General features: G+C 43.0%; 1 protein-coding gene across 1 annotated transcript; it reads right to left on the bottom strand.

Moving 5' to 3' along the window:
• Positions 1-20,340: 20,340 nt before the first annotated feature.
• Positions 20,341-21,021, bottom strand: LOC139446649 (uncharacterized). Its single transcript, XM_071227922.1, has one exon. It carries the CDS (start codon positions 21,019-21,021, stop codon positions 20,341-20,343), a length of 681 nt encoding a protein of 226 aa, XP_071084023.1.
• Positions 21,022-27,208: the final 6,187 nt, after the last annotated feature.

Raw genomic sequence — 27,208 nt, forward strand, 5'->3', positions numbered from 1 at the left:
ACGATATGATGTCTATAATTAAATGTAAAATACTTGAGAATATATTTCATCTGACCTTCGACCTGCTCTTTCAGATATTTGACATGAAGATTAAACCTATGATTTTGTATAGATCTGAACTTGGTCGTGCACACAAATATTAAATGTTAGAACGACTTTAAACGACGACATGCAAACACTGTTTGAGAGTGTCGAATTACACACCAAATGTAATGGCACTCGGGGATTGTGGAAGACACCCATTGTTTAATGAATCCTATTTAAGATGCATTAAATACTGCGTGGGACAAATAATCGTCTCCCAAAGAAAGCTTACACTATGACATACCCACCCACAGAAAAGACTTACTTGGATCAATCATTACAAAGTCTCTTTTTAGATTTGCTCTTGGGCATCCATGGTCCATCAAGAAGTCGGGGATACTGAATACTATTAAATGAAGTCCAAATGAGACTTAAAGATATTTCCTTTCAAGAATAACATGCAATATTGAACGAAAGCTCCAGATATGATAATTATTCGAGTTATAATCATCATTTATGTCCAGATGCTTATGTTGCAAATAGTATATTAAATACTAGACAGCATCTACTGAAGACAGGCAGGTGAGGGCTACAGACGCAGACGCAGACGCAGACAAGATATCTCCACCCACCCCCCCCCCCCCCCCCCCCCCAAACCCCCCCCCAAAAAAAAACAAAAAACAAAAAAACAAACCCCTCCCTGCATTACCTGACGTCACAGTCTGTCCTCATTGTATACAGCCCTGCATTACCTGACGTCACAGTCTGTTCTCATTGTATACAGCCCTGCATTACCTGACGTCACAGTCTGTTCTCATTGTATACAGCCCTGCATTACCTATGTCAGTCTGTCCACCATTGTATACAGCCCTGCATTACCTGACGTCACAGTCTGCCCACCATTGTATACAGCCCTGCATTACCTGACGTCACAGTCTGCCCACCATTGTATACAGCCCTGCATTACCTGATATCACAGTCTTTCCACCATTGTATACCACGTATATTTTACGTCCGCTTCCTATCTGTAACGCTTATCATTGCGCGTGCAGTGAACACTACCTGATTTCACTGCCTTTCCATCATAGTACACATTGTATATCTAACAGCTGACTGATTGTACGCCATGAACAGACAGTCACGCTTCAAGCCAGCTGTTAGTATGGTATATCACTGCCATTATTCATTTTTAAATTTCGTCATTTTTGAATATCGCAGCATTGATGCTTGCCATCGGTGTCTTACCCGTCAATGATATGTAATGTACAAAGGGACAGTGCTAACTTATGGCATCTATTTTATCTTCCATGCTTGACTTACTGTGTATCCTCTATCTTACACTAGATATGACCTGTTTCAGTTGTCTCAAGTGAGTTAAATAAGTTAATATTTGTAGTCACATCGGCAATATTTAAGCCATATCGTGAGAGTTGTTTCAAATCAGGAGCTCATTTTAAGTTTATAAGAAACCGATCTGTCGAGATGGCAACACAAAGTCATGTTCACTGCACGCGCAATGATTAGCGTTACAGATAGGAAGCGGACGTAAAATACACGTGGTAATGCTGGTTGATCAAAATGGATTTGTTTTGGCGACGTTGCAGTTGCGAGCAAATAGTAAGAACAATATCAATGGTAGTAGTAATGGTGGTAGTAGTAGTATAGTAGTAGTGGTGATGGTGATGGTCGTGGTGGTAGTTTCTTTTGTTTATTGTTTAACGCCGTTTACGTCAGCAATATTCCAGCTGTATAACGGCGGTCAGTACATAATCCAGTCTGCACCAGATTGACTTCATGAGCATCGATTCGCGCAATTGTGATACGATGATATGCATCAACCAAGTCAGCGAGCCTGACCACCCGATCCCGTTAGTCGTTTCTTACGGCAAGCATAGTCGCATGGGTTGCTGAAGTCCTCTTCTACCCCGGATCTTAACGGGTCGTGGTGGTAATAATAGTGAGTGAGTTGGGTTTAACGCCGTTTTAACAGTATTCCGGTTATATCACGGCGTGTCAGCTTAATGTTGGAGGAAAGCCAGAAGTGGTGCAGGTCTCGGACATTTAACACTTCGGTGAAACCCACGAGCACGGGTATGGTGGTGGTGGTAGTAGTAGTAGTAGTAGTAGTAGTAGCAGCAGCAGCAACGGCAGCATCATATTGATTATTCTTCTAGAACAATCCTGGCATGGTCGCATGAGTGACGATGGTAATCCTAGAAAACAAAAACAGTTCCAATCGCCCCCTCTCATCCATCCCATAAGCCAGATAAACACCAGACCAAGTGATTTAAGTGCAAAAGTATCAAAACAAACAGCGGCGGTATTTGTAGAACAACACGACACGGTGGGGCTCTTAATGTGACATTTTCCCCCTCCTCCGTCACTGAAACAATAACTTCACCCATCCATGTTGTTGTAGACGACTCCGATTCGCAGGTCGGGAAGTTGACTTGCATAAGTCTTTAAGGCAATAATTATTAGTTTAAAACATAAGTTCTAGTTTAAGTTAATGCTAAGAACAAGTTGTCCCTATAAGAAACTGGAGTCCACGCATCTAGACTTGCCTATTAGGAGGATAGAATTACGTCACATCCATGGACATTTCTTCAGTACAGCCTTGGAGCAAGGCTAGTCGTGAGGGGAAGTGGGAGGAAAACCGTCCTCATCGCCTCGCGCCGAGCTAGTCCGCTCACCACACAAACAAACATGGTTACAACCACAGATTCCGGACGTGTCTTATTGTCTACATAACATGGCCCTTTAAAGTTCAAATTTAACACGAGTTTACAAAACAAACGGAACAAGTTAAATCTTGAAACCGGAGAAAAGTCAAACGTCCGTGTGTAGAACTTTGCGTCATTAACTTTGACCTTTGACCTGGATCAAACGTCAGCCGTCACGTGGTTACCATACCTGGAGTCGCCATGTTGAAACCACGTGCGGCAGATATGTGTAATGGAAGACCATATGGTGTGGAGGAGCTTTTGCCCGAGTAAAAAATTCGTAATTTTCGTGAATGCTTCCTGAAAATGTTTGGAAAACTAGCTGCTGTCTTTAAACTCGCATAGCGCCATCTCAGAGGTAGCCATGCAAAATATTGTTGGGTAATACAATTCAGATTTAAGTAAGAAACACGCTTTCAAGCTTTTGTTCTGCACTGGTAGAGTCGCCCTGAGCCCGGGGCCTATTGTGCGCCATGTTTACATAAAGCTTGTGACGGAAACATGAAAGGTACGATTTCGCAAACATTTCTTTCCACTTAGCTTTTCTAATTTTCAATTTTATATAAAACATGAAATCAGTTTTTTAGGATGAAACTGAAAAGTCGGTCAATTTTCAGCACGTGATATTAATTATACAATCCATAATAAATAAAATAAATTCACACCACATTTCTTGTTATTTGTCTGAAAATATAAAAAACAGCGTGTTGCTTGTAAGGTAAGGTCAAGTAGTTGAATTCAGTTCACTGGTTTGTTTCGATAGATTAACCTATATGCTTTTGTTTAATGTTGGATTGTTTAGGTCGCCACCCATCACGACGTCAGCACTGTGTTGGGTTGTTTAGGTCGCCACCAATCACGACGTCAGCACTGTGTTGGGTTGTTTAGGTCGCCACCCATCACGACGTCAGCACTGTGTTGAATTGTTTAGGTCGCAACACATCACGACGTCAGCACTGCGTTGGGTTGTTTAGGTCGCCACCCATCACAAAGTCAGCACTGTGTTGAATTGTTTAGGTCGCAACACATCACGACGTCAGCACTGTGTTGGGTTGTTTAGGTCGCCACCCATCACGACGTCAGCACTGTGTTGAATTGTTTAGGTCGCCACCAATCACGACGTCAGCACAGTGTTGAGTTGTTTAGGTCGCCACCCATCACGACGTCAGCACTGTGTTGGAGGGTTTAGTTCGCCACCAATCACGACGTCAGCACAGTGTTGAGTTGTTTAGGTCGCCACCCATCACGACGTCAGCACTGTGTTGGATTGTTTAGGCCGCCACCCATCACGACGTCAGCACTGTGTTGGATTGTTTAGTTCGCCACCAATCACGACGTCAGCACAGTGTTGAGTTGTTTAGGTCGCCACCAATCACGACGTCAGCACAGTGTTGGAGTGTTTAGGTCGCCACCAATCACGACGTCAGCACAGTGTTGAGTTGTTTAGGTCGACACCCATCACGACGTCAGCACATTATCGGATGTATCCTCGCGGGGGTACTGCTGACTTTGACGGTTTAAAATACTTAGACTTTTGACAATGATACCGTTTCTGAAGTTATTTAGTACCCTAATATATGATTTAATATCGCCCAGTTTCGTCCCATGAGTGGGAATGAGTGTTCAAAATATAACGTTACTAACCGCTGTCAAAACCACATAATGGCTTCATTAAATATACAACATATTGATTGATAAACGTACATAATGAGACGTGACTTAATGGCAACAACTAAACGAAGCTCGTAACACTTACCGGCTTACCTTCTGTGGATCTAAAACTAACTCAGTTCTAAGCCGGTCAGATACTTCTAAAGATATGTTGTCAAGTCAAATAGAGTTAGATAATTCTAAAAATAGGTTTTCATTTCAAATGCAGCTGGTTACGTATAAAGAAAGGTTTCCATGTCAAATACAGATGGTTACGTATAAAGAAAGGTTTCCATGACAAATACAGATGGTTACGTATAAAGATGGGGTTTCATGAAATATACAGCTGGTTACGTATACAAGTAAGTTGTCAAATAATAAACATATAATTTTGAAGGAAGGGAACGATCTGTAGCTCTGTCTGATCATCGTGATGTACGCTCTCCATGACAACGTATCAACACTGTGTGGGCGGCGCTCTGCTCTCTGTTGGGGTTGACGTGCATTGCTTGGTAGATTGGCTCGAGATGTGTATTGCTTGGGTGATTGGCTCGATATGTGTATGTGTTGGTAGATTGGGTCGAGATGTGTATTGCTTGATGAATGGCTCGAGATGTGTATTGGTTGGTAGATTGGCTCGAGATGTGTATTGCTTGGTGAATGGCTCGAGATGTGTTTTGGTTGGTAGATAAGCTCGAGATGTGTATTGCTTGGTGAATGGCTCGAGATGTGTATTGTTTGGTAGATTGGCTCGATATGTGTATTGGTTGGTAGATAGACTCGAGATGTGTATTGCTTGGTGAATGGCTCGAGATGATCCAAATGAAGCGGCCTTCCAGGTGAGCTGAAAATGGGGATTAACGTCGCGTCCAGGATTATTGCACTTATATCGACGTGCATGCTTGTACTAGTCCGGACTGATGCCGATTTTATAGTGCTCGCCCATAGAGATACCATGTCGCAGTTTAACATGAATACCCCACTCAGACACAGTATACTGACTCCAAGCCGACCAGTCCTTGTTATAGCCCCATAATGCCGAGCGCCAGACAGGGTAACAACAAGTACCATCTTTTACCGTCTTGTGGTATGACGCGGGCGGGGATAGAACTCCGCCCTCCGGGCTGATGCTCTACCACAAGACCACGGAGGCGGTTGTTTACCCTTCGAATAAACCGAAAACTGATAGGCGAGTAATTCATTGCGGTTCGTCCCGGAGTGATTGTGGCTAACACGCCTTCCTTAGGAAGGGCGGTGGGGACATTTTGAAAGAGTTTTCTATGACAAGGTTCACATTGACACCACTACTTTAAAACCTTGTAAAAACACGTACGGAGCTTGTGTGAAATGAATCTCTCATGCGCATGCGTGAATCAAATGGAAGTTTGAGTGTACTATGTTTTCGACAGGCCGAACTGACAATTGTGTAACCTTGATTCGGCTCGTCTGTGAGTGAAGTTCTGATGGAGTAATGCTGTGGATTACCGGCGTCCGCCCACCCACACCGAGACTGCCAACACTGTAGGTAGGTGCTCCATTATACAGACACAACACAGTAGAAGTTAGCGCGAGGATACTCACTATAACTGGACACTATAAAAAAAAATGTAACTTTAAATTACAGATTCTAAATTCATGTAAACATACACATATAATTGAAATAAACTCAAATAATTGTATCACCAAGTGAACGTTGACACAATATATTCACAAAAGTAAAAGAACGCGTCTTAGCAACAACCAAGTCCTCTTCACCTGTAACCGCTTGGAGAATGAATCTATCTGTCAGCGATACCACTCTCAGACACTGCAGTGCAAACACATCCCTGTTATAGAGCCAATTATATCGTATCGACTGATTCCCTACCTCCTTTTTAACTACTTATTAATCTGGTTAACCTCGAGCACCAAACTTTAAGCTTTGAGAAATGACCCCAAAAGCCTGGAGAAACATCGGTGGCTGTGGTTGTGGAGACAGGGGGTGATGTAAACACTGTCGATCTCAAGCATGTGTTAGGCAGGCAGGTCTACACATGCGGACGCGCTGCACCGGCAGACGTAATGCACCGACCATTGCCTTTATGCGTTTAATTGGAAGCCCAAATGGAAGGGCAGGTTTGTTTGCCAATTGTCTGTAATATATGTCAAAGTTTGTTCCGTCGTGAATCAAGATATACTCTTCGTCTTGGTGTCGCGGAAACGTTTATGTTCACCTTTCATTCACGACAGTCTTGTAAAACAACGTTTACACAATGCGGGACGGGAGTCAGTTAGTTATTGCAGTCATTCATTGTGAGAAATGTGTCTGAAATAAAACTAAGTGGGTTTCAGATGAAAGAGAGCATATAGTGCGAAACAGAAGAAATTGTTCGAAACCTACGTTAGAATGTTACGTGTTTTATCTGATTGTTTGTTATTTAACGCCTCACTCAGCAATATTCCAGCTATATGACGGCAGTTTGTAAATAATCAAGTCTGGACCAGACCATCCACTGATTGACATCATGGGGATACAGTAAAGGGGTTGCCACACATAGCGTTCGACAAGAACCGTGGGGGTTGCGGGTAGGATGTAGGTCGCCAGCAGCCTGGGATGCTTGTCGTCAGAGGCGACTAACAGGATCGGGTGGTCAGGATCAGTGACTTGGATGATGCATGTCATCGTATCTCAATTTCGTGGAACGATGCTCATGATGTCAATCACTGAATTGTCTGGTCCATATTATTATTTACAGACCGCCGTCATATAAATGAGTGTGGCGTTAAACAACAAACAATCATTATTTGATAAATACAGATTACTTTCTTATATTATACACAAATGTACGTTGCCATATATATCGTGTATAACTGGTAAACTGCGAAGGATATCTGCCCCAACCACGCATCAGTACCATCAACGTTTGGCTGGACTCTTAGAACTGAAGACGTGTCCATTCCTCTTTTGTATTGGATTCCAAAGTTTCATAATAATCTGTACAAGGAGATATGTATTGCCGGGTCCAGCCTGTGTCCACGACATTTTTGAAGATTAACCATAAACAATCAAAGATTAAATTTCTTTATATTCACAGAAAGTATTTGGGACAAATGGAATTAATACCATGTGGATTCTCCGGAAGAATCAAGGATTTGCTTTATTGTTTATATCTCAGAAAAGAGAGTTAGAATTTGTCCAAAATAAAGTCGAATGTCCTCTTAAGTTTACTGAGAAAACAATATGTGAAATGCTGGATGTTTCTCACTGATAACATCTATGTATGTGAAGTTTGGGGGTATTTAGATATTTAGGCAAGAAGTAGGCATCCCCATAGGCATCAATTGTGCTATCCTTCTTTCTGGACTGTTTCGTTACGCATATGAATCGGAATAGTCGCTCGGACTGGTGAAATGAAAGGGAATTTGTCCAGTAATGTTAAATTTTTTTTATCGATGATGGTCAAATAGCCGTTTCCCTTCCACGGATTGTCACGCCTGGGTTAGTAACAAAGGAGACACGTCAGACCACGTCGTCTGTTTCATATTTAGAGCTATGTATAACAATTTAAAGTGACACAAGAGCTCTCCACAAGAAAGATGACTTCAACTTTCCAATAGTCAACTTTCCCTTTATGTCGAGCAATATTCCAGCATCTCTAGCGTCTGGTGTGTACATTCACAACATGGGATCTAAACACGGACATGCTCTTTTTACACATGACTTCATACGACTCTTGCTTCCGAAACAGTTTATGGTAGACATGTGGAGGACATTTCCAATTTTGATGCATCAGTGATAAAATTGATGCAAATCTCTATTTTGACATGTTTTCTTTTATTTGTTTGTTTGTTAGTTGTTTTACGCCGCACTCAGCAATATTCCAGCTCTATGACGGCGGTCTGTAAATAATCGAGTCTGGACCAGACAATCAAGTGATTGACATCATGAGCATCGTTCCACGCAATTGGGAACGATGACATGCATCAACCAAGTCAGCGAGCCTGACCACCCGATCCCGTTAGTCGCCTTTAACGGCAAGCATGGGTTGCTGAAGACCTATTCTACCCTGGATCTTTACGGGTCAGTAAAGCGAGATGAATATTCATATAATTTGATATATAAAGCGAGATGAATATTCATATAATTTGATATATAAAGCGAGATGAATATTCATATAATTTGATATATAAAGCGAGATGAATATTCATATAATTTAATATATAAAGCGAGATGAATATTCATATAATTTGATATATAAAGCGAGATGAATATTCATATAATTTAATATATAAAGCGAGATGAATATTCATATAATTTAATATATAAAGCGAGATGAATATTCATATAATTTAATATATGCGTGTTTACTGTACTCATCCGCATAGGAAGCTACACTTACAAAGAGACATTTGTAACACACAGACAGTACGGGCTGTAGCTCTGTTCAGGAAGGGGTCTAGATCGGCTGACATACAAGGAGAAGATAGATATTTGTAACACGCAGACAATACGGGTTGTAGCTCTGTTCATGAAGAGTTCTGGACTGGCTGACACACAAGGATAAGATAGATATTTGTAACACGCAGACAATACGGGTTGTAGCTCTGTTCAAGAAGAGGTCTAGACTGGCTGACACACAAGGAAACGATAGACATTTATAACACATAGACAGTACGGGCTGTGGCTCTGTTCACGTCGAGAACGGCTGCCATACAAGATGGACGTCACCGTACTTCACTGAAAGAAGCCTACCACCTGTCACTCTAGTTGTGATTGTTATCCGAGCACCCGCCGAAGGGAAGTTATTCAACGTTGGTGTTAAAGAAGCTCAACGATGGCCGCGATTAGAGCATCAGGAACGACGGACACGCAGATGGGGAAGATAGTGGGGAACTCGAAGCTGGGTGAAGAATGCCGACAACTCTACCACAGTGACTGTATGGCAGTGAGAGCAGCTTCAGACAAATGGTGACGCAGTCTGGTTTGGTGGTCTCACAGACAAATGGTGACGCAGTATGGTCGGGTGGTCTAACAGACAAATGGTAACGCAGTATGGTCTAGTGGTCTCACAGAAAAATGGTGACGCAGTATGGTCAGGTGGTCTCAGACAAATGGTGACGCAGTATGGTCTGGTGGTTTGACGGACAAATGGTGACGCAGTATGGTCTGGTGGTCTCAGATAAATGGTGACGCAGTATGGTCTGGTGGTCTAACAGATAAATGGTAACGCAGTATGGCCTAGTGGTCTCACAGAAAAATGGTGACGCAGTATGGTCGGGTGGTCTAACAGAAAAATGGTGTGACAGACAAATGGTGACGCAGTATGGTCTGGTGGTCTGACGGACAAATGGTGACGCAGAATGGTCTGGTGGTCTCACAGACAAATGGTGACGCAGAATGGTTTGGTGGTCTCACAGACAAATGGTGACGCAGAATGGTCTGGTGGTCTCACAGACAAATGGTGACGCAGAATAGTCTGGTGGTCTCACAGACAAATGATGACGCAGTATGGTCTGGCGGTCAAGTTTCACGAACAATAGTAAAATGGTAAATTATTTGTCAATATATTTATTGACATGCTTCTTGAAAACATGACACCTTTTTCTGGATAGCAACTTCTTTTATTCTCTGTTCGACTTTTCCATGTTCATGTTCTCCCAACTTCTAAATGCCTATCAAAGACTGTATTCTTCTTGACACTACAAAACGTCACCACAACAACTGCCGACCTTTTGGAGCTTACAGTCAAAGGGAGGTAATTATTTGAATAGGGTCACGTGACAAGAATGTTCTGGAGGAAGGAATCCAGAAAGTCATGATGGAGACGTGCCAGACATGTAGGATCTGTTACAATTCGACCCAAACTACGGACAGTAAAGAGAATGAAATAGATGCCGCGTCACCATTTCAGAATACGGTGACCATATTGTCAGTGAAAACTAAATAATGATACAGGTTTCGGTTACCTGAAAGCAGTGGTAACGTTTTACCTACATGCTAAATGTTCATTGACATTTCTTTCAGCATTTTCTTCTGAACCGTCATTACCGCAACAGTCATAACTAAACACAACATGGTTAGATGTTTTGGTAATGACGTAAGCATGAACGTTATATCTAAAATGTTATATAATACACATTTGTTAAACTTGTTTGAGGTGAGGTGAAATTAGGTTTAACGTCGCGTCCAAGATTTATGCACTTATATAGCGTGCATGCATGTGTGTGTGTGTGTGTGGCTAGTCCGGACTGATGCCGATTTATAGTGCTAGCTCACTGAGATACCATGCCGCAGTTTAACATGAATACACAGTATACTGACTCCGAGCCGACCAGTCCTTGTTTTAGCCCCTTAATGCCGAGCGCCAGACAGGGTAACAACAAGTACCATCTTTTAACGTCTTTTGGTATGACGCAGACGGGGATCGAACCCCGGACCTTCCGCTCTCCGCTCTCTTGTTTGAAGAGATAATTGAAGATGTAGAGAGTGTTCTGACAGGAACATTAGACGTGGAGATGTAGACAATGTTCTAACAAGACCATTAGACGTGAAGATGTAGACAGTGTTCTGACAGGAACATTAGACGTGGAGATGTAGACAGTGTTCTGACAGGAACATTAGACGTGGAGATGTTGACAATGTTCTAACAGGAACAATAGACGTGGAGATGTAGACAGTGTTCCAACAGGAACATTAAACGTGGAGATGTAGACAGTGTTCTAACAGGAACATTAGACGTGAAGATGTAGACAGTGTTCTGACAGGAACATTAGACGTGAAGATGTAGACAGTGTTCTAACAAGACCATTAGACGTGGAGATGTAGACGATGTTCTAAGAGGAAAAATAGACGTGAAGATGTAGACAGTGTTCTGACAGGAACATTAGACGTAGAGATGTTGACAGTGTTCTAACAGGAACATTAGACGTCGAGGTGTAGTCAGTGTTCTAACCGGAACAATAGACGTGGAGATGTAGACAGTGTTCCTACAGAAGCATAAGACGTGGAGATGTTGACAGTGTTCCAACAGGAACATTAGACGTGGAGATGTAGACGATGTTCTAAGAGGAAAAATAGACGTGGAGATGTAGACAGTGTTCTAACAGGAACATTAGACGTGGAGATGTAGACAGTGTTCCAACAGGAACATAAGACGTGGAGATGTAGACAGTGTTCCAACAGGAACATAAGACGTGGAGATGTAGACAGTGTTCCAACAGGAACATAAGACGTGGAGATGTAGACAGTGTTCCAACAGGAACATAAGACGTGGAGATGTAGACAGTGTTCTAACAGGAACATTAGACGTGGAGATGTAGACAGTGTTCCAACAGGAACATTAGACGTAGAGATGTTGACAGTGTTCTAACAGGAACATTAGACGTCGAGGTGTAGTCAGTGTTCTAACCGGAACAATAGACGTGGAGATGTAGACAGTGTTCCAACAGAAGCATAAGACGTGGAGATGTTGACAGTGTTCCAACAGGAACATTAGACGTGGAGATGTAGACGATGTTCTAAGAGGAAAAATAGACGTGGAGATGTAGACAGTGTTCTAACAGGAACATTAGACGTGGAGATGTAGACAGTGTTCCAACAGGAACATAAGACGTGGAGATGTAGACAGTGTTCCAACAGGAACATAAGACGTGGAGATGTAGACAGTGTTCCAACAGGAACATAAGACGTGGAGATGTAGACAGTGTTCCAACAGGAACATTAGACGTAGAGATGTAGATAGTTTACTAACAGGAACATAAGACGTGGAGATGTAGACAGTGTTCCAACAGGAACATAAGACGTGGAGATGTAGACAGTGTTCTAACAGGAACATTAGACGTGGAGATGTAGACAGTGTTCCAACAGGAACATAAGACGTGGAGATGTAGACAGTGTTCCAACAGGAACGTAAGACGTGAAGATGTAGACAGTGTTCCAACAGGAACATAAGACGTGGAGATGTAGACAGTGTTCCAACAGGAACATAAGACGTGGAGATGTAGACAGTGTTCCAACAGGAACATAAGACGTGAAGATGTAGACAGTGTTCCAACAGGAACATAAGACGTGGAGATGTAGACAGTGTTCCAACAGGAACATAAGACGTGGAGATGTAGACAGTGTTCAAACAGGAACATAAGACGTGAAGATGTAGACAGTGTTCCAACAGGAACATAAGACGTGGAGATGTAGACAGTGTTCCAACAGGAACATTAGACGTGGAGATGTAGATAGTTTACTAACAGGAACATTAGACGTGGAGATGTTGACAGTGTTCTAACAGGAACATTAGACGTGGAGATGTAGACAATGTTCTAACAGGTACATTAGACAGTGTTTCAACAGGAACATAAGACGTGGAGATGTAGACAGTGTTCCAACAGGAACATAAGACGTGGAGATGTAGACAGTGTTCCAACAGGAACATAAGACGTGGAGATGTAGACAGTGTTCCAACAGGAACATAAGACGTGGAGATGTAGACAGTGTTCCAACAGGAACATAAGACGTGAAGATGTAGACAGTGTTCCAACAGGAACATTAGACGTGGAGATGTAGATAGTTCACTAACAGGCACATTAGTCGAGAGGCTGTGGACTTTGCAATGAACATAAAGACGATGTGGAACGACGCTGTTTGAGATGAGAGAGTAGGGTGGGAATAAATGGGGTGCGGGGATACTACCAGCGACTATTTACTACCGGCTTTTATTGGACTGTTTACATTGACAAATTATAAGAGAATTTAACAGGCCATTAGAACATGCAAGTTGCGTCTGTGTTGTAACAGAAGTGTGTACCCTCGTATAAGTTAACGATATCTGGTTTGAAAAGAGACCGCCATCCGTTGCAGAAACTGATATAAACAAACCAGGGTCGGTGTCTGGATGGATTCTCCAGTTCTTTCTTTTAGTCTGCTGTACAAAGTCTTGTCCTCCCTCCATTTGCCCTCGTGTAGTTAAATGTGGTGCATGTAAACAAAGTTACCACCAATTCAAACAGATTCTTCGTTTCATTGTTACTTTGTTCCAGGGCGATCCGCTCCTTCACTGAGTTCAAAACGCTTAACTTAAAATGTGAATTTTATCTTGACCATCTGGATAGCACATCCCTACTTCATCACGTGACACAATAACAACGCGTGCGATGCGCGCACAGAAGGAAGCGGAAGTTTAAGCCTGGAATGGATGATCACGTGAGGACGGTTGTACATCGTTAATTTCTGGCAATAATCTTTTCTATGATGACTGCGGAAATAATTGCATCTTCTAGAAATGCACATGAACTTTTTACCAACCTAATGCGTGTTTTAAAAAATGGTTCTTTAAAAAAGTTCCTAATTTCTATAAGATACATTATCGACAATGCATCCTTACGAAGATACGAGCAACTGGAAGTCTACGCAGTGGATAATAAAATCACAGAAATAGTGTGTGCTGTGTATGTGCGCAGACTTGTTGTGGGGTTTAATTGGAGTAAGTGCAGGTATACGACCTATGTCGCGCCTAGTACAGTCTACAGGTGGTCCCACGCCCTCCCGTGTCAAGTTGTAACAAATCTATTAAGGGCTTGTTATCTGTTACGGCGTGTATGGGAGATAGAATGTACAGGTTTTTCTTTGAAAGTATTTTTTGTGTAATGTTTAAAAAAACGTTAAGTGTTGAAACGATCCATGTTCACTAAGTGATTATCGACATCATTGAGAGATTACGTTATACCTCTGCTCCTCATCGACGTGTGAAGTCCCGCTTATCTCAAACTAGCGGTAATAACCAGTGAGGGTGACCGTATTTGTTGTTGCGTCTTTCTGATTGGAGACACCCCCCACCCCCATCCCCCACCCACACCAGTCTTTGGAATATTCGGAATGGGGTGAGTCTCCACGTTGTTAGATTAGTCGTGAAACAAATTAAATGCACACCACCCCTGAGAATCAAGGAGTAACATTTGTGGTCGGAATGTCGGATGTCGTAAGTCTAGCACTTAAACATTGTCAACGATAGTCGCTTTCTTGGTATCACGTGACTTCATAACAGCATTATACAACATGACATCCATCACGTAACATCACCTATACCGGTATTATACAATACGACAGACATCACGTAACATCACCTATAACAGTATTATACAACATGAGAGGCAGCAAGTAACATCACCTATAACAGTATTATACAACATGACAGGCAGCAAGTAACATCACCTTTAAAACAGTACTATACAACACGCTATGCATCACGTAACATCACCTTAACAGTATTATACAACATGACAGACATCACGTAACATCACCTATAACGGTATTATACAATACGACAGACATCACGTAACATCACCTATAACAGTATTATACAACATGACAAACATCACGTAACATCACCTTTAAAACAGTATTATGTACATGTGGTATTTGTATTAATGCATGCTAATTGGTGCTGCAGAAGCACGTGGTATTGTTTACATTACAGCAGTGCCACGCCTACTGTGCGTGAACTACGTCATGCGTGACGTCAGTGAATGTGGATGACGCCATCCTCAGTAAATGATAGACACCACCATTACGGGTTTCGTTATTATTTGCTCCTGCTCATATATATATACGACAAGCAACAGACTAATCTGCACTTTCATATGGCACACGCTCTCCCGCGCCAATGCACCAAATATCCACTCTCTAATGTGTAACATGCCGTGGAAGGTGTTACTGAATTACATAAACCTGTCATTCTCTGTGTCGCTCGCATATTTCCACATCCGATAACCTCCTCCAACATGCAATTGAAGCAATTAGATCTTCAACTCTGGTATATTTCGCTCAATGAGTTAAACTAGTCAAGAATGAATCAAATTCCGGAAGCGTTCAATCATGGCTTATCTCCCTTTTGCGCAAAAGAGCCAATTAATGGCGGCCTCGTGTAATAAAATCCGGGCAACTGACAGGATGAAGGAGGTGCATGACGGGATGGCACGTGCACAGCGATAACAGCTTGTTTGTTCCCGGCTTCCTGTCTTCCTGGATCGCGGAGAATGGGAAACATGAAATGAGGGTGTACCTGGGGTTAAGCCGGGATGTTCCTCTTTGGGCGAACTCTACATTCATTCCAGTTTCTGTTATTTTTTGTTAAAAAGAATCTCAAACACGTGTTCGAATCCCACACACGTAGATGCCGGAAGCTATCAGTGGTTATCATAGTACATAATGGGATTGGCTTTGATGGAAGTATATCAAAATATACATTTACATTAAATGATGGCACGCGCGGGGATCAGGGACGTCGGCGCGTGGTTGGGCGACTGACATGCTCCTTTCATAGGCGATGTGATCGGGGTTCTTTTGCATCAGACAAAGGATGTCATGTTTATTCGGCTCCGATCATCTGCCAAGCGGATGTACTGACGTACTTCACATTCCGTCATCCACCCAGTTTTGTAATTCTGAGTTATTGTACACTGCTCATGGGGCCTTTTTGAACCAATCCAATGCTATTCTCGCTTAAGTATGTGTTTGGTTGTATGATTTTAACTTGAGGTGGCACTCTTGGGGCCATTAAAAGTGAAATTAAACATATACCATTCCTGTCCTTTCGGTATGTATACTCCGGAAAAAAAGTAACTGTGCTTTATATAAAGTGGTGGAAATGTTGTTCTTGAAAATCGCATACTTCTGGTAATCCAGGATAAGTTGAACCACGGTTGCTTGGTTTGTTGTTTAACACCGCTTTGAGACAAGTGGGCGGTGCATAGAATTTGAGCAAACATATTTGGTTTCTGACAGGTAGAGGGTGTACGCATGTTCTGCATTTGCAGATCATGACAATGAAATTGACTACGCACCCGTAGACCTAGCGTTGCTCATAGTGAGTTAGTGAGTGAGTTCGGTTTAATGTCGCTTTTAACAGTATTTCAGTTATATCACGGCGTTTCAGCTTGATGTGGAAGGAAAGCCCGAAGTGATGCAGGTATCAGACGTTCACCACTTTGGTGAAACCCACGAGCACGGGCATGGTGCTGACAAACCTAGAAACATAATCGGGGCGAACCGGGATTCGAACCTACAATCATAGGTTTGTCGTGTTCAAGGGACGCAACTCTGCACAGCGAATTGCGGCGCCTTAGGCGACTTGGCTACCCGTGTCCCCCGCTGCTCATAAGACTATTAAGAGGTCTGTGTGGGAAGTCGATACCACAATAGTAACCCCGTATGACTGTGTATGAGGTACTGCGGATCTCATACGCTGTCATACGGGGTTAATTGTCAGGTCTCTCAACTTGTCCTGGCTTACCAGGTTGATAAACGTTTTATGACAACAAATTCATTGACAAAACCCATGCCTTGTAACAGGAGACAGAGCGACCTGCCCTGAAAGAGGGGTGGTGTAACAACTCAATAACAATGTCAATATCGGGTGTGACCACCATTTGCGTTGATAAGGCGAGGCAGCGGAGGCGCATTGAAGACACCAGATGATTGAAAACAGCCTGAGGGATGTTGTTCCAAATGTCAACCAAGAATTGTCCCAACTGAGCTAGCGTTACCGACTGGTTCTGGTCCTGTCGTAGGTATCGTCCAATATCATCCCAGACACGTTCTGTTTGGGAGAGGTCTGGAGAAACAGCTCATCCCCCATGACGTGATGCCAACCAGTATGCTTCAGCCCTAAAACTGACGTCGCTTAAACGTTCTGCTCGACGCCTGTGAGCCCCTGCACGACCATACTGTCCCAGTCTTGTCTTCTTAACCTCAGATGCTGTCTACACCATGCTAGGAGTCCCTGAAGGTGTCGTGGAAGCAGCCTTGGGCGTGTCGCTGGACGTCGGGGTCGGATGGCGTGCTCCCTCAACCGGTTGTGTACTGTCCTGCCATTAATTGGCCTCAACCCAGGAATTGTCAGAGCTGTTAATTGGGCAATTTGATATCGATTCCGAAGATGCAGCAACCGAAATGGTTGTCTTGTTGACGTGACGTTACGCATGGACGAACGGCAGGTGGGAAGTCATTTTTGTTGCCCTGCTGCAGATAACGTCTCCCGAGAGAACCTAAATGCCTGGCAACTTCGTTTTTGCCATTCCTAAGTTGAGGATACCCGCGGAGCGTTTCTTACGGTTAAACAAAAATGATTTTTCTTATGAGCACATGATCGCTAAAGCTCATTGTGTGCTGTCGATATAAAAACCAAGTGTGTGATTATTATACTCCTATCAAATATGCAAACATTCAAATTGTGCGCCGTGCATGAACATGCACGTGCAAATTGTGAATCAGGACCTAAAAGTCAAGATGTCGTCATGAATATGTACTGAAAGATGCATAATTCAATTTGAATGTTTTTTATTGAACTGTATAGGAAGTTCAGTTACATTTTTCCGTTAGTATCTATGCCAGGGGATGTATTATTTCGTCACTTTAAAAACTTTTGTGAGGCCCGACTTTTTATATTTTGGTTTACGGAATTTTAGCCCAAATTTAAGTCAAGTCATCATCATGTCGCGTTTTCGCTTTGTCGCGCTTCTTACAGTCACTGCTTATTTTGAATTTTTTAACAAAACATGATTTATGGTTATAGATGAAAGCGCCCGGGGAACGAAATCAGTCACAACAATTACAACCGTACATACATAGGTTAGTGTAGTAGCTGAGTTTGTGAGTTAATGTGTCGTCGGTTAGCTGAAGTTTGAAGTATTACTCTGATTGAATATATATGATTCAATTAGAGACATCGCAAAAACTTTGTGGATTTCGCGAGTGAGTATTGTTTAACGCCGCTCACTAATGGCATGCCAGCTGGAAGTCTAAAACAAGAAACATAATCGGGACGAACCGGGAATTCGAACACACGATCGTAGGGTTCTGGTACGTCTAAGGGACGCCACTCTGCCCAGCAAATTCATCGATTTGAACGAGTGAGCGAGTTTATTTACAAAAATGACAATAGTCCATATGTATGGCACTTTTTCATGCTCAATATCATGCTCAAAGCGCATTATTATTACCTCGGTCGTTCTCGTCTCCATGGGGAGTATATATACGACTTCAGATGCCTGTGATGTGCTAGAAGGCGAACAGCCACATTGTCATATCATCTTACCGGGTACCCATTCGCTGCTGGCTGAACAAGTCCATATTTCGAACAAAGCCACTTGCCCAAAGAGACACCACATGCGTTACGTGTGCTTGAGTGTCGGGCAGGACTCGGAGGCCCTTGAAAGTCCCAGGAGCCAAGCAGCCGAACGCGGTCACCCACCTGAGGACTCCCCGTGGCTAACGTGACCTGTGGTTTAACGCCGCTTTGAACAAAATTTCAGTTATTTCACAGCGTGTCAGCTTGATGTGGGAGGAAATCCCTAAGTGATGTAATTGTATGGGGATTGGATTCGAACACGCGATCATCGTTTTCTGGTACGTCTAGGAGACGCACAGCGAACGGCGCCGTCTAAAACGACAGGGCCAACCTTGTGTCATTTGAAAAGAAATGTCGTAATGAAATCAAATAGAAATGCAAGGTGTTTGTTTCTTGCTATGACAATACGTTTGGTTTATGAAAGCCGACATAAACAATAACGGTAAGGATTTGTTTCATTTTGAAAAAAGCAAACCACTTTGCCATTGCTACTTTGGTTTTAGAACCATTGGAGCTAACAAAAGACCACTTAAATTTGAAAAGGAGTATAACCATTTCGGCGCATGCGTAGATTAATTCACTTACTACACATGCGCACCATTAATCGAAAAGGGCGGAAACACGTTGTCGCGCATTTAACGCCTTTTTCATACATATTTTATACATTTTTGATGGGTCGACAATGTGACAACGCGACATATTTTGACCTTGTAAATGTCGCGTTGTCACATTGTCGCCCTTTGGTAAAATAGAAAAGATTATTCTAAGCGCGACAATGCGACAATGCGACAATGCGACAGATGGCCAAAATGTCCGTTGTCGCATTGTCGCGCTTCGGTTAATTTTGACACTTTTTGCTTGTTTAGGATTCCATTCGAATGAGTTGTTTGTACTTTATCAACGTCATCGGGGCACACAGTCACATCCTCGCTCGCTGCTGACTGATCATTATCTGATAATGTGATTGTGTACAGACATTTGGCGGAGTCAGACATGTTTGATCATTATCTGATAATGTGTTTATGTTCAAACATTTGCCGCAGTCAGACACGTCTGATTATAATCTGATAACGTATTTATGTACAGACATTTGGCGCAGTCAGACATGTCTGAGAATAGCTTCAACAATCAACAACCAACTAGCTTCTGATTCCAAAAGGTAACAATCAACAATATGGATGATCTGTCGATGAGACCAATTAAATTGTTTATAATCTACATTGTTTAAAATCGACATCAACAATCCCACCCCAGATGAATTTCCAAATCAGAGGTCTGAGGTTAATGAGATCTCAGAGTATCCGTCAGTCCGTCAGCTCGTCTGACCATCTTTCTGCCGTCCAGTCCATCCCCCGTTTGTCATCTCGTCTGCCGCACCCTGTCTCCCCAGCCTAGCCATCGTCTGTCCATGGAGCCGATCTGCCTTGTTCTCATTTGCCGACAAGTGACTTCTTCAAGCTCCACAATACACAACCCAGTGCGAAGTGACATGTCGGCCGACATCGAATATCTCAAGTAACGAAACAGCGGACGATCTATTTTAGTTTCTGAGAAAAACGATGTCGATAAATAATACGTCCATCAAAGCCAATAGATGTTTACAGAGCTACAAATGTTTATATTGAAACGTAATGAGCAATTTAAAAGTTATAACAATGGATGTGAGGAACCATCTCCTTGCTTATAGCACTTTTTGTTTTGTGTACACAGCGACAGGTAGGTCTGCCAGATAGCTATTGAAGATGGAAAGGTCAACTTGTCCCTGGTGAATTCCACCGGGATTAGAAGAGGACTACGACAAACACACGCCGCAGCTGGTGACAACATTACTGTCATCGCGCGGTTTAACTGTACGAGGTTACTCCACCTGCACATGAACATACCGAAATTGTTGGTGAGAATACAAAGACGGCTAATCCAGAAAACAGCTGATCTAGACCACATCTGAACACAGCACAGCTGATCCAGAACACATCTGAACCACAGCACAGCTGATCCAGACCACATCTGAACCACAGCACAGCTGATCCAGAACACGTCTGAACCACAACACAGCTGATCCAGAACCACAACACAGCTGACCCAGAACACATCTGAACCACAACACAGCTGATCCAGAACACATCTGAACTACAGCGCAGCTGATCCAGAACACATCTGGACCACAGCACACCTGGCCCAGACCACATCTGATCCAGAACACATCTGAACCACAACACAGCTGATCCAGAACACATCTGGACCACAGCACACCTGGCCCAGACCACATCTGATCCAGAACACATCAGAACCACAACACAGCTGATCCAGAACACATCTGGACCACAGCACACCTGGCCCAGACCACATCTGATCCAGAACACATCTGAACCACAACACAGCTGATCCAGACCACACCTGGCCCAGACCACATCTGATCCAGAACACATCTGAACCACAACACAGCTGATCCAGACCACATCTGAACCACAGCACAGCTGATCTAGAACAAATCTGAACCACAACACAGCTGATCCAGAACACATCTGAACCACAGCACAGCTGACCTAGAACACATCTGAACCACAGAACAGCTGATCCAGAACACGTCTGAACCACAACACAGCTGATCCAGAATCACAACACATCCGACATGTTGATAAGTGAGTTCACACGTCACACAGTCATGTTGATAAGTGAGTTCACGCGTCACACAGTCACTTCTTGATAAGTGAGTTCAGACGTCACACAGTCACATGTTGATAAGTGAGTTCACACGTAACACAGTCACTTGTTGATAAGTGACTTTAAACGTCACACAGTCACATGTTGATAAGTGAGTTCACACGTCACACAGTCACATGTTGATGAGTGACTTCACACGTCACACAATCACATGTTGATAAGTGACTTCAAACGTCACACAGTCACATGTTGATAAGTGAGTTCATACGTCACACAGTCACATGTTGATAAGTGAGTTCAAACGTCACATAGTCATGTTGATAAGTGAGTTCACGCGTCACACAGTCACATGTTGATAAGTGAGTTCACACGTCACACAGTCACATGTTGATAAGTGAGTTGATACGTCACACAGTCATGTTGATAAGTGACTTTAAACGTCACACAGTCACATGTTGATAAGTGAGTTCACACGTCACACAGTCATGTTGATAAGTGAGTTCATACGTCACACGGTAATGTTGATAAGTGAGTTGAAACGTCACACAGTCACATGTTGATAAGTGAGTTCAAACGTCACACAGTCACATGTTGATAAGTGAGTTAATACGTCACACAGTCATGTTGATAAGTGAGTTCATACGTCACACAGTAATGTTGATAAGTGAGTTCACACTTCACACAGTCACATGTTGATAAGTGAGTTGATACGTCACACAGTAATGTTGATAAGTGAGTTCAAAAGTCATACAGTCATGTTGATAAGTGAGTTAATACGTCACACGGTAATGTTGATAAGAGAGTTCAAACGTCACACAGTCACATGTTGATAAGTGAGTTGATACGTCACACAGTAATGTTGATAAGTGAGTTCAAACGTTATACAGTCATGTTGATAAGCGAGTTAATACGTCACACGGTAATGTTGATAAGTGAGTTCAAACGTCACACAGTCATGTTGATAAGTGAGTTCATACGTCACACGGTAATGTAGATAAGTGAGTTCAAACGTCACACAGTAATGTTGATAAGTGAGTTCATACGTCACACGGTAATGTTGATAAGTGAGTTCAAACGTCACACGGTAATGTTGATAAGTGAGTTCAAACGTCACACGGTAATGTTGATAAGTGAGTTCAAACTTCATACGGTAATGTTGATAAGTAAGTTCATACGTCACACGGTAATGTTGATAAGTGAGTTCAAACTTCATACGGTAATGTTGATAAGTGAGTTCATACGTCACACAGTCATGTTGATAAGTGAGTTCACACGTCACACAGTCATGTTGATAATTGAGTTCACACGTCACACAATCACATGTTGATAAGTGACTTCAAACATCAGTCACATGTTGATAAGTGAGTTCACACGTCACACAGTCACATGTTGATAAGTGAGTTCATACGTCACACAGTCACCTGTTGATAAGTGAGTTCATACGTCACACAGTCACATGTTGATAAGTGTCTTCAAACGTCACACAGTCACATGTTGATAAGTGAGTTGATACGTCACACAGTCATGTTGATAAGTGAGTTCACACGTCACACAGTCACATGTTGATAAGTGAGTTCATACGTCACACAGTCACATGTTGATAAGTGAGTTCACACGTCACACAGTCATGTTGATAAGTGAGTTCACACGTCACACAGTCACATGTTTATAAGTGTCCTCAAACGTCACACAGTCACATCTTGATAAGTGAGTTCATACGTCACACAGTAATGTTGATAAGCGAGTTGATACGTCACACAGTCACATGTTGATAAGTGAGTTCATACGTCACACAGTCACATGTTGATAAGTGACTTCAAACGTCACACAGTCACATGTTGATAAGTGAGTTCATACGTCACACAGTCACATGTTGATAAGTGAGTTCACACTTCACAAAGTCACATATTGATAAGTGAGTTCAGACGCTAAAAAGTCACAAATTGATAATTGAGTTCATACGTCACACAGTCACATGTGTTTATACGCCTCGTAGCCTCACTCACTCACTCACTGTCACGCTGTAACATGACAATAGGTGAATACATGCGTCACACTGTCACACGAGAACAGGTGAATACATACGTCACACTGTCACATTGCATCAGCTGTATACACACGTCACACTGTCACATGACAACAGGTAAATACACACGTCACACTGTCACATGACAACAGGTGAATACACACGTCACACTGTCACATGGGTGAATACATATGAGAAGTCTCGGCTATTGATGTGACACATTGGTGATGCACATTCATAATCACCCCCAAATAGGTAAAACTGGAGAACCTCTGAAACAAGCTGCATATATCACCCAGGGGAGGTAACCTAGGCTGGCGGAACAATCTGGATAAGAGCGGTTGCATGCCGTCTAACTGGAAGTCTCCCAATGCAAGAAATTATTCCTGGTATTGGTGAGATGCCTGACACAGAGTTAATGTTAAGATATGAGATACTTGAGGCTTATTTCTAACGTGACACTGTGACGTTGATGAGGGTGACTCTCAAGTTAACGTCCAACAAGCGTTCATGGTGCGTTGCACGTGTATTATCATGGACGTTGAATGAGTTGATGTCACAATATAGACGTGTTTACAACTTTAGGTAAACACGTTCATGACATTAATGCTAGAACGGATGACAAGTACATGCTGGATAGCGCTTATTGAGATAACATTTGGGTCTGAGTTTAGATTTGTATTTTGCTATTTGCTTATGAAAGAGGATGGCGTTATTTTGTTTTTATGTTTGGAAATTATTTATTTGTTTTGTTCATTCTCAGGTTTTGTGGCCTAATGGAGATAAAGTATGGACAGATAGCCACGGGCACCTGACGAAGGTAGGTTTTGTATCACGGATTGTTTTGACAATTTGGAAAATGTTTTTTATGCACGATTCAGTTTTGATAAACAGATCACCGCCGGTATCCACTTGTACATGGTGGAGTATGTCACTAAAACAAGTCAAGTCGCACACAACTTAATATAACAACAACGCATGTTGCACACAGTTTTTAGAAAAAGAGATTTAAATCGCTCCTAGCTTGTAGAGAAAAACTTTGCAAGAAGTAACTATACACGTTATTTATGTTTGTGTGTTGCTGGCACGTGACACAAACATACAAACATACAAACATGAGCAGCAGAAGCCGTGACGTTGCACGACACAAACTTAAGAAACACGATGTTGAAAGTGAGTTGGAGCCTCTCAAGCCGCCATGCTGTATATTTATTTATATATGAATCAAACACCTGGGTTTATGTCATCGAGATAAACAACACGCTGTACACAGTTGTCAGAAATTCAATTCAAATTTCAGAAGAAACAAACACGGTTACTTCCAGTCTTTGAACTACAGCAGCGGCCCGTGGTGTGGCTCCCGCTTACCACTGGCGTGTTGTGCAAGTGAGAATCTATCAAATTCGTAACACTCACAAAAACACGACTTTATATACAATAGCCATACTGAAGTCGAGTGGAGTTTTCAAGTTTTTTTGAAAGAGTGGCCCAAATTGACTTGTGGGGCATTTGGTTGAATGAAGAAAGTTCACTTAAGCGCCACTGAGGGGCACGTGGCTTGTTGCCTTGTGTAGCACGGATCCTGGTGTGTATTTAGGAAGGATTGTTACGTGTAATCTACAGCACCTGGGTAGTATTGCCAGTTTGTCTACACATATGGGTTTAATACCCTACCGTGATCAGGTGGGGTCGTTCGCTGTATCATGCGTTACGGGGGAAACGTTTCTTATGAAATCGTCTTAAAGGTTACACTGGGGTATAAACTCAATTCTTAAAGGTTACATTGGGTATAAACTTAATTCTAAAGGTTGCTTTTAAGCATGATGCGAATTCACAAAACAGTAGCGTGAAGTAGTCCCCGGGAGGTGGAACGCCAGGTTAAATGTTGCGGTCACAGAAGTCGACGGTGGAACATATGGGTCTTATATATTGCAGATTTATGAATTATTTGATTGCCTTCTTTTAACTGATAAAATAATGAAAAACGAACCTGGTGCACCCAGACGTCTATCGCTGGATCACCACGCTCATCTGTCAGGCACCCACGGCTGCCCCTGACCACACAGCTCCTAGCTACAGCTAGTTCTGTCCAAAAGTGCGATTCATCTTGCGATGCTTGTCGTAAGAGGCGACTAACGGGATCAGATGATAAGGCTAGCTGACTTCGTTGACACGTCATCGTATCCTAGTTGCGTGGATCGATGCTCATGATGTCAATCACTGGATTTTCTGGTCCAGACTCGATTATATTTTAGACCGCCGTCATATAGCTGGAATATAGCTGAGTGCGGCGTTAAACAAACAAACAAACAAACAAACAAACAAACACTATGTGTCATACTCCCGACCTCAGCTGGGGATCACTACTGTCTTGTACCAGGCTGTTGGGGTAGAGAACACCCTGCACACCTGACCAGAGAACCCAGGATCCAGTAACAAGACAAGGTCTATTTCGTTTATACAACACACAGGGTTACAGATTAATGATGCCACTCAGCGTTCCCCCCACAGCGACAGCAACATGGGAGGCGGGTAACAGGCAACTAACACATGGCCCGCGAGTAAAGAAAACGAGTTGCCCAAAAAACAAATCCATTGTGAAAATCTATTCCCTGAAGATCAGTTCACACGCGATTAAAGGGGAGGTAATCACATTTTTCCCGACCTATAGGTGTCGCTCCAGTGGCCCAGGGGAGGTAAGTCTATTGCCAAGGGCAGTTCGAGAAAATCCTGAAACACATTGCGACTAAATTCAAGGATTAGGCGATCCTGGAACACAAATGCGCAGGAGAATATAAGATTTTGGTAGACTTCCGCGACTTATCCACCTGATGCTCGCTTGTCAAAAGACATTAGTACCCGGTTTTGCTACCGAACACGATGGTCAACTGTGTACGAGGGACTTCAGTTACAAGGATGTTACAAGACAGTGGTACTAGACCTTCTCGACACGACAGTGAAGCCCGACCCTCGAACACGATGTATCACTGAAAAAAACGTTAAAGGGAAGTTACTCCTCCTGCCTTGTGTGCAGCTTACAGTATTCTGACGACATTTACGCTAATGATACCATTGATCTTTGGTGGAATATCATTAACACTATATCACTTTATTTCCCTGGCACATGCGTAAAGGGGAGACGTGTGGGGGAGACGTGTGGGGGAGACGTGCGGGGGAGACGTGTGGGGGAGACGTGAGGGGAAGACGTGAGTGGTAGACGTGAGGGGAAGATGTGAGTGAAAGATGTGAGTGAAAGACGTGAGTGGAAGACGTGAGGGGAAGACGTGAGTGGAAGACGCGAGGGGAAGACGTGAGGGGGAGACGTGAGTGAAAGATGTGAGTGGAAGACGTGAGTGAAAGATGTGAGTGGAAGACGTGAGGGGAAGACGTGAGTGAAAGATGTGAGGGGAAGACGTTAGTGAAAGACGTGAGGGGAAGATATGAGTGAAAGACGTGAGGGGAAGACGTGAGTGGAAGACGTGAGTGAAAGATGTGAGTGGAAGACGTGAGGGGAAGACGTGAGTGAAAGATGTTAGGGGAAGACGTGTGTGAAAGACCTGAGTGGAAGACATGAGTGGAAGATGTGTGTGGAAGATGTGAGGGGAAGACGTGAGTGGAAGACGTGTGTGGAAGATGTGAGGGGAAGACGTGAGGGGGAGACGTGAGGGGAAGACGTGCGTGAAAGATGTGAGTGGAAGACGTGAGGGGAAGACGTGAGTGAAAGATGTGAGTGGAAGACGTGAGGGGAAGACGTGCGTGAAAGATGTGAGTGGAAGACGTGAGGGGAAGACGTGCGTGAAAGATGTGAGTGGAAGACGTGAGGGGAAGACGTGAGTGAAAGATGTGAGTGGAAGACGTGAGGGGAAGACGTGAGTGAAAGATGTGAGTGGAAGACGTGAGGGGAAGACGTGCGTGAAAGATGTGAGGGGAAGATGTGAGGGGAAGACGTGAGTGGAAGACGTGAGTGAAAGACGTGAGTGAAAGACGTGAGTGGAAGACGTGAGTGAAAGACGTGAGTGAAA

This window comes from Haliotis cracherodii, unplaced genomic scaffold (assembly GCF_022045235.1).
Source record: "Haliotis cracherodii isolate W230 unplaced genomic scaffold, xgHalCrac1.p SCAF_6, whole genome shotgun sequence".
In the NCBI taxonomy this organism is placed as follows: domain Eukaryota; kingdom Metazoa; phylum Mollusca; class Gastropoda; order Lepetellida; family Haliotidae; genus Haliotis; species Haliotis cracherodii.

Bases quoted from the DNA above. Each gene is read 5' to 3' on its own strand.
- LOC139446649 (XM_071227922.1), bottom strand. From the start codon at position 21,021: ATGTGTTCTGGATCAGCTGTGTTGTGGTTCAGATTTGTTCTAGATCAG.